General features: G+C 39.2%; 1 protein-coding gene across 3 annotated transcripts; it reads left to right on the top strand.

The window, feature by feature from the left end:
* Positions 1–814: 814 nt before the first annotated feature.
* iqck (IQ motif containing K) lies at positions 815–15,663 on the top strand. Of its 3 annotated transcripts, none has more exons than XM_041969554.1 (9): positions 815–1,017; positions 1,103–1,212; positions 1,303–1,438; positions 1,534–1,631; positions 2,412–2,461; positions 2,591–2,666; positions 3,263–3,349; positions 9,401–9,512; positions 13,483–15,663. In XM_041969554.1, the coding sequence occupies exons 1-9, from the start codon at positions 966–968 to the stop codon at positions 13,593–13,595; spliced, it is 834 nt and encodes a 277-aa protein (XP_041825488.1). In that variant the 5' UTR covers positions 815–965; the 3' UTR covers positions 13,596–15,663. The 3 variants fall into 3 exon arrangements, with proteins under 3 accessions (XP_041825488.1, XP_041825480.1, XP_041825497.1); XM_041969546.1 differs by having other exon boundaries at positions 2,409–2,461; positions 2,591–2,668; positions 3,265–3,349; XM_041969563.1 differs by lacking the exon at positions 13,483–15,663 and having other exon boundaries at positions 2,409–2,461; positions 9,401–10,039.
* Positions 15,664–15,983: the final 320 nt, after the last annotated feature.

The following is a 15,983-nucleotide window of genomic DNA, read 5'->3' as shown; positions in this document are numbered from 1 at the left end:
AAAGACTTTAATTTTGATTAAAATCTCCATAAATTGTGGCTTCAGAACTGTGTGGTTGTAGCGAAGGTGGGAAAGTTATTGTAGTGAGATGGTCTTTGGTCAGCTGACATATCCAGCATGCAGTTTTAGGATGACTAATGCAAACTGTAATAATCAAGATGATAAATGTTATAAAACATTGATTCCATAAAATACTGTTATCTAATTTACAGCTGGAAATATCATGGGTGGCTGCTGGTGTTGCCTCCCTGGGAGAAGGTATCTGCTTAGAACCTCAGGGGCCGTTCTTTTAGCTGTTAAGTAGATATAAAACATAGATGGATGATGGAAATTAACATGATGGTGGCTGTTATTATGGCCAGTTATATAATCGCTAAATAATTATTTAGTAATTAATTGCTTAGGCTTAGGTAAATAGAGGGGGGTTTGTGTTTTTATGGATTTTTCTGGAAATAAGTGATTTACTAAATGTTCATTTGAAAAAGTAGCTGTAAATCTGGAAACAATATGCCACAGAATTTAAGAAAAAATGTATTGCTTGCTTAAATACAAAAGGGAAAAATATTTAAGAGGCTTTTTGTGAAAACCTATGGTGAAAACATACAATGTCAAAACACTCACAAAAAACTGTCTTAGGAAACTTGCACTATTACTAATGTGAAGCTCTCTGCTTCCCTCTAGTGGTAAGTCCGGGGAGGAGACGCTCACTGGTTACGAAAGACGTCCTGCCGTGTCACATGAGTTAGCGCGTGGCACTGTCGCACTTCGGGTCTGGTTTGAAAAATAAATTACTAATAATAATAATAATAAAAAGACCTACTAAAGGACATTTTAAAATGAATTATGTATGATAATATTCAACTATTCTCGTTTTCCAAGCCGATTATACCGGAAGTTTAGAAGTAGGTACTTCCTTGGCAACCAAAATTTCCCTGGAAACCATTCAACACACAGGGCAAATAATAATGACACAGACTAACGGTGCAAGAAAATCCCTTTGGCAACAAGTGTGTGAAGGTAATATAATAACGATAATGTGTATTTAAGCTGAAAAAGAAGAAGGAGATATAATAAAGTGAATTTGTTTGATTTGCTTTTGAAGAATTTGAAGCGGATCTGCCCAGTCCACACAGTGCTGTTTGGACAAATAGCAGCTCTGTAAACTCTCAGCTTTCTGGCTCCCCCATCTTCCCCAGAATCACAAGAAACAAGGTAAGCAACACAAATAAAACCTACAGTATATGTCAGGATAATTTAGATTTTATCGTCAGCCTTTCCTTGCAGTAATTGTAGTTTTATTAGGTTTCTGTGGATGGTGCTCCTCTCAAAGATGTTGACCCCCCTGTTTTCCACCCTGCATCCTCTGGTTACTCTGAGTTAATAAAAGCTCAGCCTTGTCATCAGAAGCATCCTGCATCATCTTCTGAAATTTTTGAAAGTAAGATAAACTATGCACAATTCTTGCATGTATATATAAATAATGCATCTACAAGCTTCATATTGCACACTATTATGTTTATATGTTTGTGTTAGGTTCTGTCACAAGTTTCTTGGAGAAGAGGGTGTTTCCTGTGTTGCTACCTGGACTGGAAGCTTTGCTCAGAGAAGCCCACAAAAATGGCTGTTTTGAGGTCTGCTGATCTTCTCAGAATTTTCTAAATAAAAATAAAAACCACAAGCTACTAAATGTTAAACTAAACACAGATAAAAACAAACCAGTTGGTGGAATTTGTTCTATGCTGCATGGTTGTGAAATGACCTTGGTGGCAGCAGATGTTGCTCTGAAACCTGTATCGTATACCATAATGAATACTGATTTATAAACTTTGTGGTGATAACAAGCTGGATGGTAGACTTTTAACTTGAGGTTGTGGAAGAAACAATGAACTCTGCTCACTGAGAAGGGTTTTCAGAAAGCCCGTGCACCAATTTGTGTTGCACAAGTATTGACATTTAACAGACAAGATTTCAAAATTCCCAGTCTTTGCAACAATTTGTTCATGCAGTCTTTTACTGACTGGTTAACCTCTTCCCATCTTGGCTGTTACTGGTCATGTTGGCAGTAAACCTTAATATGAGACGTTTCATCGGGTGTTATTTTAGTATTGCGCAACTATTCCAGTCTCTTGTTGCCCCTATCCCAATTGTTCTGCTGGTATCCAATTCAAATTTAGCATGTATTTAAGATAATGAATTTTTTCACATTTTCAACATTATTTTAAGTGTTTCTATAATTACTGCTTCTTTATTATTTTAAGATTTTACTTTGTCCTTTAGGATGCATTGTGCATTCCCACAAACAAAATGAGCGCTTTGTTGTTTATTGAACATTAACACATATATTTTACTGACAACACTGTGTTTTAATCATGAGAATTTTTTTAATGCTAACTTTACTTGTGTTTCAGAAGAAAATAACATCATTTATCCCCTGTGACTTTCTAACTGAGTGGCTATACAAGTAATGACCCTCCCACATACAAACACATCTCTCCATCACACCTATATCCTATCACAACACAGCTTCATTCAAATGTCATCTTGTTATGAGTGATCAAAATCATGTGTCATGTTTTTCGTCTCTTTTCAGTAATAACCCCTGCAGGCAGGGACAGATCCCAGTGAACTTTCATGACATTCCTTTTGTAAAGAACTGGCACACCATGCAGTGAGAGACTCCTTTACCCATCTCTCTTTCTCTCTTTCTCTCTCTCTCTCTCTCTCTCTCTCTCTCTCTCTCTCTCTCTCTCTCTCTCTCTCTCTCTCTTTCTCTCTCTCTGTCTCTCTCTCTCTCTCTAGCTCTCTCTTTCTACACATACTCATTAGGGATCGGGTTAGTTCTGGAAATTTTAGGTTATTGACACAGTTTGTGTTATTTGAGCTTGTCCGAGCTATTTACCAAAACATATTAAAGTTACAGTAATGCATTACATATGGACTTAAAATGCAGGTGAAACATCCACTTGTTATGGTTATGTAAGAATATGTATAATCCCATATTCACAAAACAGCTGTTACTTGAATATATATACTTGTTATCATAAAATGATAACTGAAAATGTATTACAATGCAAATACTTCTATATAACCTGCATTTTACATGTTGATTTGGAGTTTTTACAGCTGTTAAACACATTTTATATAAGTTATGACGTTGTGGGTACAAACATGCACACTCCTAGTTTAGTGCTTCATTTGTGAGGCAAAAGTAATCACATTCACTTCTGCCTTATCTCATCATTTTTTTTCCTCCATTTCCTCCAGCCCCAGGCCTCCCATCCCTCTGCTTCTGCTCCTGAGTGAGGAACAGGCTGCACTGCTCATCCAGGCTTTCTGGAGGGGATATAAGGTACACTAGGCAACATTGTTTATGGGCTTTCTTTACAATCACATGTAAAAGCACTATAGTTGTGAGTGCACAGCATTAATGACAATTTTACGTCAATACGTTCAATTGTACGTTCTGAGAGATGGTTGATAAGCTTCAAAAACTATGAAAAATAAATAAAAATATTCAGAAAACAGGGAAATTTTACACTATAAGCATGTCACCTCACATATTTACATGTCTATAGCAATGCACTTGTATTTAAAATTTACTGAGGACATTTTGAAGGAATAAAGCAGTGAATCCACAAGACCAGTGAGTTTTTTTTCACGGTTGTGTGGTCAGGTTAGGTTACAATAGACACCCTCCTGCGTGTGTTTTAGCCCACAGTGCAATCTTGTTGTATAATACCATCTTGCTGAAAAGCCCCCCTGTCACAGGGGCTGTAGTTTCATTCAGCAGCTTGATTATGTCATCAGTGATGCCAGGCTTTAATTCCTTCTTGTGTGGGCGTTGTGGTACTCTGATATAAATAGTCGTACACAGACACAGCCAGAGGCAAACAGCAGCATTTTCATCTCATTCACACACAGATAGCCATACAACCTTCAGTAGGGTACAGACAAGTAAGGGCCATGTTTTGTTTGTCTCAATGGAAGGTCTTAATTTATGTGTGCTTTTGCTGTGATTCAGCTTCATCTTCTCTGGAAATCATTGAGACTAAAATGTACCAGCTGTTATGTCATGTATCATTACATTACATTATAAATGTGCTCAAGCATGTAGCTAAATTTGTGGGTGTGTTCATAAAAGATGTATTCACTGCATGTATGCAGGCATCAAGTTTTGGATTGCACAAGTAACAGCAGGGGGCAACACTCTCTCTTTTTAGCCTTTGACAGGACAAAATCTAATTCACCTCAACTCATGTGGTGGCAGCAGTGAGCCAGCTGCTTGTCTATCCTCGCTGTGTTTATTCTAAAATGCAAGAGGGTTCAGAAGGACCACTGATAGCACAGTAGACAGGCACCCCAAGGGATCTAGAGGAAGACAGACAGCCAGGAAGAGACAGAGTCAGTGGGGAGGGAGGAAAGGATTATGTAGAAGGATGAAGCTATGTTTGGAACGTTCTCAGATGGATGACAAAAGGGAGGAGAGAAGCAAGCTGATGTTGCAAAGTAGTGCCAGATTAAGAATGGGAAAAGATGGAAGGAAATGGGGCTTTTTGAACATCTGCAGTAACTAAAAAGAACAGAGGCGGATGCTGAGAAATACAGCACAGTCTAGGTCTGAAGTTAAAGATTGGCTTCTCACAGACTCAGAGTCATGACTTATTTAAAGCACACAAGGTGGGGGATTTTGGGTTTACAAAGTCCTGACAGGCAACGTTTGCTGCACCTGAGAAAAACAGCAGTTAATAGTACAAAAAGCAGCAGAGCAGAGAAGAGGACATCCAGACAAAGTCAACCGTGAAGCAGTAAAAGTACTGTAAAACTTTTACTGGGATGTGTAGCAGTCAGTATTTGATAATTAAACATAATGATTTATAGTCTCCTAATTTAAATGTAGTCATATAATTCTCCAATAAGGACACTGCTCTTCACAGATTGCATGTCTTGATGATCAATAACAAGCTTCATTTCACTCAAATATGCCCCAGTGTGATATTTTTAAATACTACTGAATATTTCCCAGGGTTTATTAGAGTATAATAGGATTATGGGATTTTGAGCTACAATATATGAGCAGTATAGGATCAGTCTACGTTGTTCTCCTCACCCCCATCCCCTTAACATGCACCCTCTCTTTTCCCCTCACTGTCTTGGCTGTTATATAACCCGCCTGACGCAGCACTAACTCCCTGACTGCAGTGAATGTGTGTATTTGAGTAAGTGTGTTCTGGTTAGAAAGACAGACAGACTGAAGCCCAGGAAGCAGGGATGGAGGGTATTTTCATCGAGTGGAATTTTATCCTTCCATTATTAATCTCTGTCAGCACAACACTGACTGAACAAGAGGACCAGTAGAAAGGATGCACACAGACAGTCACTCACACAAACTAACTCACATCTATGACCCATACAATGCGATTGTCTCTTGTTTCACTCGTGTATAACTTTAAAGAGCTGCTAGGCCTAAACATATTGCATAATCTTCTTTACGCCGTGTGCCTTATCCCAACTTTAATCCAGTCATCCATGCTTGCTGCTGCAATGCACATGTATATATGCACATATAGTCTCACACACTTTCTACTTACGAGGATTACTCAAGTCTGGTTAGCTGAGTTAGAGCTGAGTGGCTGTTGTGTAATAAACTACAATTAAACTGTCAAAATGAAATGTTTGTGGTCAGGTAAAGGATTGTTTTTACTACTATTCACTATCTCAATTTGCAGGTTCATTAGGATTTATTGAGCAAGCACACACACACACACAGACTGAAGCTGAGCAGCAAAATCTTTTCCACTTCTAGCAAAAAAGAAAACATGTCATATACATGTCATATAAAGATGCCACGCCTTCTGTTACTTTCCATTAAATCCCCAACTTCCACATCTCCATCTTTTTCACCCTATATTTTAGACCTGCCTCCACATCTCCTTTGCCAGTGTTTCTCAGTCCAGGTCCTCAGGATGCATTGTAGCCGTGTTCCTGCACCAACACACCTGATTCAGATTAATGAACTTCATCAAGTTCCTTGTAAGCCTGTTAACAAGCCATCATTATTATTAGCTTATTCATCGGGACATTTTAATCCAAAACTTTGGGACCCTGGTTTTGTGATGAATTGGAAACCAAACCAGGGTATACCCTCCGTCTTGTCTAGGATCCAGCCCTAAATTTCCTTTGGATGAAGTGGGAAGACTACAAATAAATGGATTTCAGGTTTCTCCTGAGAAGTCTTGTTGGACTGGCAGGCCCAGTTATTGTTGCTGTAAGAAATGGGCCATTGCTTGTACTGAGTTGTATTCCACTCAGTATAATACAGTCTACTAACAAAATATTGCACTCACACACACCCACACACACACACACACACTCACAGTTACACCACAGAACTGTATAGTCAATAACAGAAGTAGGTCTGTCATTCCAGCTGGATGATCTGAGGTCAGCAATAGATAAATGGTTTGAACTGAGGTTTAGAGTTAAGCCTTAATTGAGGCACTGGTCAACATAAAGATGGATGAAGTGTGAAGTGACGATAGAGCAAAGTGGTGTTGTGTATTAATACAAACTGGTGTTGGTGATATTACTGCAGCCAAACAGAAGCCGTTCTGCTGCCGAGTGTGAGACTAGAAGAGAAGCTCAGTCTCTCAGGCAGCTTTGCACAAAAAGTAGAGCAGCTTGAAAGGCTGTGCAGCGGGGCTGAAGTATGTGTTTGAGAAAGAGTGCACAATTATGCAATTTGTGGGTGTGTGGTTTGTGTATGGGGTTCAGCTTGTATTGCTGCTGGTGTCATTGTTGCAAGAAGATGTCGGTCGGATTCGAGATGGCGTCCATCCTTCTTGATTTTTTTCTCCTACTGTGTGATTTTAATTGTCTGCATATTTGCTTGTGGTTGTTTTTTTACTTAAAATTTAATGCATGTGGATGTCTGTGGTCTTGCAATGTCTGGACAATTTTTCTAATCACTCTAATCCATGCCTTCCTGCATTGTACACAACATGAGAGGAGTGACTCAGACGCACCACACCAGACTCTGCCACGTGTGCATTGACATGAGTGATTACAGAAACAGTGTACTGTGTTCACAAACAATCATAAATAAATCAAACAAGGAGGAATATATGGGTAAAACATACACAAGTGTGATATTATAAACTAAAACCAAATGTTATACACAGAGACTGCATACTAAACTCACACAAAGAACACAGATAGTCTTTATACACAGGGTCAAAACAGTAGCTTACCCCAGCTAATCAGCTGTGCTGATGCACACAGACAGGTTTAAAAAAAACACTCACACGCTCAGCTCAGCTCTTTGTCTCTGTCTGCCACACACAAGCAGTCAGCATCCTGTATGAAGCCTCTATAATAAGTCCGCTTTCCCAAGCCAGAGTCTGATTTTGTTCATGTGAGACACATTGTGACGCAGTTGTTAAATGCACAGCAAATTCTGCCATTTAGGAGAATCTGACAGCAGCAGAAGCAGAATGATAGAAATAATATTTCTACAAGTGAGAATGAACACAGAGTAGGAATGGCACATGGACACTGAAAGAGTGCACAAGAAGGTGGTGAGCAAACACAACAGACTCCAACCCCCCACCCATCCTGAACCCTCAACCCTCATTTCCATTTCTATGGTTTGCTCCCATCAGCAAGAGGGGCTGTTACGGCACCATGACACCCAGTGAATTAGCTATTGGAGCTTACTGGTCGTTCCCATTCCTCAACCCATGGCAAGCCTTATATAACAGGCCCATTTTCATACCCACGAATAGCAACATTATTGTTGCCACACAACCAGGCTCTTGGGAGAATGCTGGGGTCGAATGAAGCAGTGGGAGTTAAGACTGGAGAGTGGAGATGTGGGATAGCATGCATGGGTTGTGGAGAGGGATGAAACATTGATGTGTTGGAGAATCTCAGGAGGGTCTGAGGTGTTGATATGAGACACCAGGGATGGAAGGAGGGGAGAGGTAAGGGGTGAGAGAGAAGATAAGGCAAGAGAGCAAAATGAATGAAAGACTGAGCTCTTCAGGGTCATTTTTCTTTTTCTTTTATCTTAAACAGCAAACCTAAATAGTAATCTCAGGAAACCTAGCAGCCCACACACAACTACAACAACTACAGGGGTTTCCTCTAAGAACAAAAGCATGAATCATACCAACCACAACATGAACACAGAGAGGAAATTAAAGACAGCTTATGTATTTACAGCGTTAACACTTTTTTTTTTCTTTTTGTATTGGTTTTTTATTTTTTGGGGAGGGGGTGTCTATTCAAAGTTTATGAAGAAAATTGAGTTGAAAAGACACTCTACTGATACGAAGTAGATTATAGAGAAAACACACACAAAACACTTCCAAGTGACAGCCTTTTAAATCCTTGATATCAATTAAACGTTTTCTTTGATAAAATGGCACCTAAATGGTTAATAACTTAATGAATTGATAAATTAAATGAAATATTACTCATGATGATAAATAATTCAGCACTAGAATATTTTTTTAAGCTACGCAGAAAAGCATAATTATGTACCAGCGATCAAAAAAGTGCCTGAATGTCACCGAAGTGAAATAGAAATTCTTAAGTTAAAAATATTAAAAGTCTCACATATCAACTTTTTAGGTAACAGGATCATCCAAATGTCAGTGCCACTAAAACAGAAGAGAGAAAATATTCACTGAATACTGAGATGGCTTCTGCTGGTGTTTTAGTTTTTTATGTTATACAATTGCTTATTATGAATGCATTAACATGCCAGAAGCATTAACATATAGCAGAGTGAGCTTGAGCTGATTTCAGCCATTTTATATTCTATCAGGAGATGTAACTTTCTGGATAACAATTATATTACATTATTATCATTAAAAAGTTTTAGTCTTACTGTGCTGTTAAGTAACTAGTATTTAAAGATGTCAGTAAATATACTTTGTTACATTTCATCACAGATGTATGCTGTGTAATAAGATAAATGGTGTAAATACTGCAAAGAAATAAGACAAATAAAAGAAATAAGAATTTAGAAATGAGAAATAGGAGGGTTTTATCTGATGGCATGATTGTGAAGTTATTGCATGTTGTTGGTGTTTGTTTATATGTGTATATCATATGTCCACCATAAATGTTTGCTTTACTGGATGGTGTGAGGTTTGTCAGTGATCTGACAAACATGGACAGTTTGTAATCTGGTTGTATCTCTGATAGCAGTAAACGAACCATTTTCACAGTTCACACAATAAATTAACAGAATCATAAACAAGCGCTTTTGGGCCATTTTAAACCCTGCCAGCTTATTAGAACTAATTAGTTTGCAGTCTAGTTAAGTTATTGATTATGCTTGCTTATGTTAACTTTTACATGTGCTGCTTTTGCACGTGTGCTGCAACTGTTATAGATCAGGGCTCGGCCAGATGTGCAGGAGCTGCGCCAATGGCAGAGGGAGCTGAGGTGGAACCATGACCTTGCCAAAACTGTTGAACAGTTCTGGGCGCGACAAGAGATGCGAGGTGAGCGTGCACGCACACGCACACAAACGCTCACACTATGTACTCAGTCATGAGGTATCACTAAATACAAGGCTTCAGTCTTGCTTGCAACATAATACCATTGATCTCAATTTTCTCCTGTGGTCCACAACATTCTGCTTATGAGGTTACACAAAAGAAAGCATAGATCCCAACCCATTCACATTCATGCAAATGCATGCTTATATAATATTGTGTCAACCCTGCACAGTACAGCCGCACACACCTAAACTGCTGCAGAGATACCGTATTCATCTCAACATTGCTTTGATGTTAAATCTCAGAGATGAGGATTCTGGCAGCAGTGACACTCAGAGAGAATGAGGGCAGTGGTGGGGATAAAGACACAGAGAGAAGATAGCGAATGAGAAAGAGAAAGGATGTCTACAGGGCTCAGGGTGTGTTTGTGTGATGAGGCGGCAGAGGATGGGGGCTGGGGATTCATGTGGAGAAAGAGAGGAGTTAGAGAAAAGAGGCAGAGAAATATAAGATGGTGTGTGTGTGTGTGTGTGTGTACTGTGCATACATGAAGGATGGAGTAGAGCAGCTGAGAATGCACACCCGTGTCCAATGTGACTGGCTGGTGTTAGAGCTCAAGGATAAAGACTAAACTTTGTCCTTGGAAATACACACAAGCACAAATACTGCAAGTGATTACAAACCAGTTCCTGCCAGAATAAAAGTTATGTTCTTTTTCTCTGATAATTTGATTAATGACAGAGGATCTCTTAATATGTGACACACAAATTAGCCTTGAACGGGTAATTTTTTTTGTCAGTCTTTTGGTTTTGTCCCCACCAAACAACTTCTCACATTTTACCACTCAGGGCACTTGGCCAGAATCCCTGGGCATCAGGTTAGTACATGGGGGATTCCATTAGTGTCATTTTTTATCACACGGGCTTCAGTAGGATGGGCAAATGTGGCATCTAACATGCGTCTAATAATATGAGTGTGCTTTAACTTTTTTCAAATGAGAAAAAATGTTAACCAGAGTTAATGTTAGCAGTACAATTACTCATTTGATTTAATTTTATGGCATCGCAGGTTGTCAGCCTTATTAGATTCCACTATAGATTTCCCTATGAATATCCTGTATATGGATGGATATAATCAGTGGGTTTAGTAATCATCAGATCTTAGTTTCCAGTCTCATCAAACTGTCTGATCCACCTGATACACCCAGCCATCATCACTGATATTTATAGCGATATTTGGACCTATGCTGCTCCCACAGATTTTTCAGTGCTATGTTTTCAGCCATGTCCAGAAACTCTGCTTCCCCAATCATGGTTAGGTAAAGCCTCAGAGTTGACATCTCCCACATGATATGTTATTATTATGGATGGATGCACAGTGATTTCCAACAGAAGCATCACATTCACTGTTTCTAGATGACCAATCGTCATCCTCAGGAGGGAAATATTCTCCTCCAGAATCTGAGATGGCTAATAGCTGAGAAAGTACTACTGTAAAAAAGTGTTCGATATGTTGCTATTTTCTCTGTAATCCACTCTGTATCACAGACTATAAGCGCTTCCTAATCAGCTCTGTATGCTGTCATTTAAATGCGATTTCCTCATAAACTTTGAATAGCACTTATAAGCACTAGTGTCATGGCTTGATGACCACAACTCCTTTATCCCCTAAAGAAAAGAGACATCTTACTCTATAAAACAGAGTAGGGCCAAGGGGAAGGACTGGGATTATGACAAAAGTCACAGAAGACAAAAAACTTTTTTGTAGTTGAGTGCAACCAAATGTTAAAAATCATTGGAGACCGTTGTTACTGGTAGGCCTGTTGGATCAGTAGTCACAAACAGTGCGTCTAAATACACCGTAACAACGTGTATTGTTAATTATCTACTTGGAAAGCTCCTCTGTGGTTGTTCTTTTAGTTCAAGTTCAGTCAGCATTTGACTACATATGACATCATCCCATACGGCTTGTTGGTTGACTGGATGCAAAAGCATCTCCCTATGTGTCAGCATGGTTTAATTCCCACAATCCCTCTCTTGGTATTGTTCTGAACTAAGCAAAAATAACCAAGATTATTATTCTTTCACTGAGGTGTGCTTTAGTTCATCACCAAAAAGACTCACTCTAACATGCTCATCAAAACCAGTCATGATAATATTTGTATTTGTGTCACTAACAGTGAACAACTCCATCCTAAGCGCGGGTTGTCCCCACAATGACACATTCCACACAACAAAGGCGTTTACTGCCGCTGTGGCAGGCTGACGAACATTCGTCCACTGTGGTGCTGCTGCTGCTGACCTGACATAATAGCAGGGGCCTGGGGGTGCGTGCATGTGTATAAGAGTGTGTGAGTTTACAAGAGAGTCTGTCCAGACAGTTGACCTGAACAGAAACCTTTTTAGAGTTCTTCAACAGAATCTGAAATGGATAAGAATGAGAAGGAGCCAGAAAAATGAGTGAGATAGAAGCACAGTGGGAGGGGAGGATAAACAGGGCTGAAACTGTAGATTGTTTGCTGGTTTAGCCTGCTGTTGTTTTGAGTGTAATGAAGTGAGCACCGGATAAATTGGATATGAATAAATTAACAATGTTTGGTGCAGAGACAGAAGTAGAAAGAGGTTGAAATTATGTAGGGAACCCCCACCTTCCCTTCTGTGTGCAAGCTCTTTAAGTTGATCCAGTAACAACTGCATTCATCTCCTTTGACCCAAGCATGCAATTCCTCTTCTGCTATTTCATAGCCTAAAACAGAATTAGTTAGAGATGGAGGCAAAAAACAATAACACAGAGAGCCAAGAGCAGACTCCCACGGGTATGTCAAAAAGCCAGTGGTGATGGGTCACTGGGCAGGTGCAGGTTTCAGCAGTTCATGAATCACTACATGACCGTCCTTCACTGTAGCCTGACACATTGCATGTTTACCTTCAGTGCAACCTGTTTGAACAAAGCAGTATAAAGCCTCTTGTGGTACTTTATCTTGTTGTCAGTCCTTAAAGGAAATGCCTACACAGATTTGTTCCTAACAGTCCACTACTGTCTTTTTTTTTATAAATTAATCTAATCAGCATTTTACTGCTTCAGATACCACAACTTTGAAAATGTTACTTACAAACAGGAAGCAAGAAGACCTTATAATACAAAAATAAAATATCACAAATGGGGACTGTAACCATACAAGCTTGTATATTAAAAATGCTAAAACTGGGAAATTGTATATATTTTTGATATATATATATACTTCCTGTAAAGTTAGATATGGCATGTTTTTAAAAGAGGCTTATGCAAACAATTCATTAAATGGTTAATAACTGTAGTAATTAAAGAAGCATTTTTTAACCTACAAAACCTTAAAAATATTTATTTCTGACTCCTTTTGATGGGACAGTAGCATTTATTATGTATATTCCTGGAGCCACCATGGCCCTGCAGTGTACTGAGCCTGAGACAGCACACTTTACAACTTTGGGTTTCCAGCCTGAAACCACACGTTACTACAAAGTTTTGCTTTATGTGCCATGTTACATGCCAGCGACTGGATATCAACACACGTGCACCATGACTGATTCATCAAAGAAATCCAAGAGGACAGTATTGGAGGAAGAGAAAGAGAGAAAGGGACTGAGCAAGCAATAAGATAAGACATCAAACTGACCTTTACTCGTTTGAGAGTGCTAAGGGGAAAGGTAGGATGCAAGATGGATGCCAAATTGACCGTCGTTTGAGGGCACATCACTGAGAAAATCAGCCAAAGTTCCGTAGTAAACTTCATATAATTTCAAATTGTTACTGGTTTTTTTAAGTATTAGTTTATTGCATTGGAATAATTAAGAGTCACGATTCTCAATAGCTGCTTATTGTTTTTTCTACTTGGTTTATTATGACTGGAAATAAAGACAATTAAAAAACTACAAACAAACCAATAACTAATAAACTACTAATACTAAAGAGGCTGTTCTTTTTTTCTTTCCAGTGGGGGTGACGATGACAGATCCTCTGGAAAGCCCCCAGCCCGGCAGCTCTGCTGTGTCCTTCAAGGCGGTTTCCCCCCCACCCTTCACAACTCAGAGCGTGGTCCACAGCTGAGAAATTTCCTGGCTGTATCTGTTGAAAAATCCCAGACTCCATCTTAACATTGCAGAGGCAATAGCACAGTTAACTGAAATCATTAGCTGTGTGTACAGGGTTTTCTTGGTATTTTAAAGGCTATTAAAGAATGTTAACTAGATGTATACCTGACCAAAGTGATCCATCAAATAAGCCATTGAAAAGATCTGTAACCAGTTGGCTATGCAGAAATTTATGATCCAAGATCTGTGTCTAATCATTTTATTGCTCCCTTTGCCTCTTTGATGTATTGCTTCCTTTCATGAGTCTTACCCAACAAATGAATACCATACAGCTCAGCTCCCATTATGCTGTCAGGGGGGAACCTCCTGTAACAGACTTAATATTTTCTCTCTGCACCGCCAGCTGATTTCTGACCACAGATAACCATATTTCCTTGATCTGTATTTTCCTTTTTTATTGACAGTTCATATCGTTTTACAAAAGAGGTTACAGCATTCTCACTCAAGCCAGAAATTAGGGCCATAGTGAGAGATGACTTGGCATCTAGAGCAGCACTTTCTATCCTGTTTACCAGGAAAGGAAATTATCCTGTCAGGGGAACAGAGAATTAAATCATTTCTAAAACATCACTAACAAAACTGGTGGCTGACTGACAACTTTCTAACACGGAGCAAAAAGTCATGCTCTCCTCAGGTCTTCAGTCTTTCAGTAATACAAGTTTGATAGGTTGTCCCATTTAACTTGGTAATACATTTTTTTATATGTTAAAATAAGACAAAAAAAAAGTAGTAATCTGCAAACTTACCGATAGAATAATGTCTCCACCATGTTGACATTTTGGATCAGAAGGTTAACATTTCATCAAACACACAACATCCAAATGCTTGGCATGTTTTTCTCATGCTGCATTTTGTTCTGTGTATGATCACATGACAGCAGAGCCGTTACGGTAGACTTTTTGCATTGCTCCCTGCTCAGTCCTACACCTTCAACTCTCTGCTTTTTGTGTCTGGTAATGATCAAACATCTTTTGAAATGTCACAGAATAGCTCATGAAATCTGATTTGCCAAATTAAAAAGGCTGCATGTTGCTCAACTGACTGCACTTTTCTGCTGTCTTTCATGCCAAACTATAACTGTGAAGGTTATAGAAGTCCTGTCCTCACTGCCTGTCAATTAAACTTAGTAAGTCAAGTGCGCTTTTGGCATATTTCCATCCTGCGTACCTGAGAAAATGCTCTGCAGTATCGTGGTAAACAGCTTTCATGACCCTCCCCATGTCTGATGTGCGCTGCCTTTAAAGTGAGACGTGAGGAGGGTCAACACATATCTCCCTTTGCAGGTATGTGGGTGCCTGGTAGACAGCTGCCACTGGGTAAGGTGATAAAACAGACCAATTCATTCTGGAGACATCTGATAGCAGAGCCAGCTCCACAGAGTCTAGCAGGACTTGGCCCGATTGAAACTGGATCACACAGCCACAGAGTGGAGGTGGCACCAGGCTGTCACAGCATAGCCAGATAACAGCTGGTTCTGGGCTCCAAGCTGGAGGTAGAAGTGTAGATTACAACTGTGTTTACACATAGAAATACTGGCTTTACTTAGAAAAAACTGCTGCATTTCATGTCTGTGTGGGCTGGAAAAGAAGAAAAAGAAACAAGAAAATTAACCTCTGCTTTCAACTCATCACTAGTTACACTAGGAGCAGTGGAAAGCCATATGACGCTTGTAGAGCAGTTTGGTGGTTAACAGCCTTGCTCAGGGGCCCAGAGTTGTTTACCTTGGTTGCCAATCCGGAGAATATAAAATTAATGTAATATTACAATGAAAATGTTTTTGTTAGCTTGAAATGTACAGTATAACAGACATTTCTCAGGCCCCCAACTTGCAGGATGCTGTTGAATTCACCGGAGTCAAATTCCTTGTTTGTGCATACAGACTTGGCTAAATAAATTATTCTGATTTTGACTGAACTAAATGGGAAGTAATTTTGTAACAGCAACATAACATATTTTAAGAAGAAAGTAAATATTAGGTAAATAAAAATGTTTGTGTTAAAAATGAATAAAAGTTAAGTTATCTTTAAAAAAAAAAAACATCAGCATCCATCTGTCTTTTACTCTTCCCAGAAAAATAAAAGACCAGGACCAATTAAAAGTTAACTACAAACATGACACTTTTATTGAATTTTTTTTTCCTGAATCAGTTACAGAAACAACAGAGTTAACTGTTTTTATTTATTTATTTATTTTTTCTAATCAGGGGACTCAAGTTTCTATATATAGGCATGCTGCGTCACGGCACAGTCATAGCTGTGAAAACCAATATTACCCTGTCAGCTGCCCTGGTGGAACAGTCTGAAGGCAAGACAAATCAGGAGAGGACAGGCAAGGACGCGCCAAG

This window comes from Melanotaenia boesemani, chromosome 2 (assembly GCF_017639745.1).
Source record: "Melanotaenia boesemani isolate fMelBoe1 chromosome 2, fMelBoe1.pri, whole genome shotgun sequence".
NCBI classification, from domain to species: Eukaryota; Metazoa; Chordata; class Actinopteri; order Atheriniformes; family Melanotaeniidae; genus Melanotaenia; species Melanotaenia boesemani.
The sequence above is the reverse complement of the archived record's forward strand: the minus strand, read 5'-3'. Positions and strand labels throughout refer to the sequence as shown.

What these genes read in the sequence shown, in the direction of transcription:
- iqck (XM_041969546.1), top strand. Translation starts at nt 966, where the DNA reads ATGACACAGACTAACGGTGCAAGAAAATCCCTTTGGCAACAAGTGTGT. An exon ending in ATCTTCTGAAATTTTTGAAA is followed by an intron (nt 1,439 to 1,533) that starts GTAAGATAAACT and finishes TGTTTGTGTTAG; the next exon opens with GTTCTGTCACAAGTTTCTTG. An exon ending in GGCGCGACAAGAGATGCGAG is followed by an intron (nt 9,513 to 13,482) that starts GTGAGCGTGCAC and finishes TTTTCTTTCCAG; the next exon opens with TGGGGGTGACGATGACAGAT.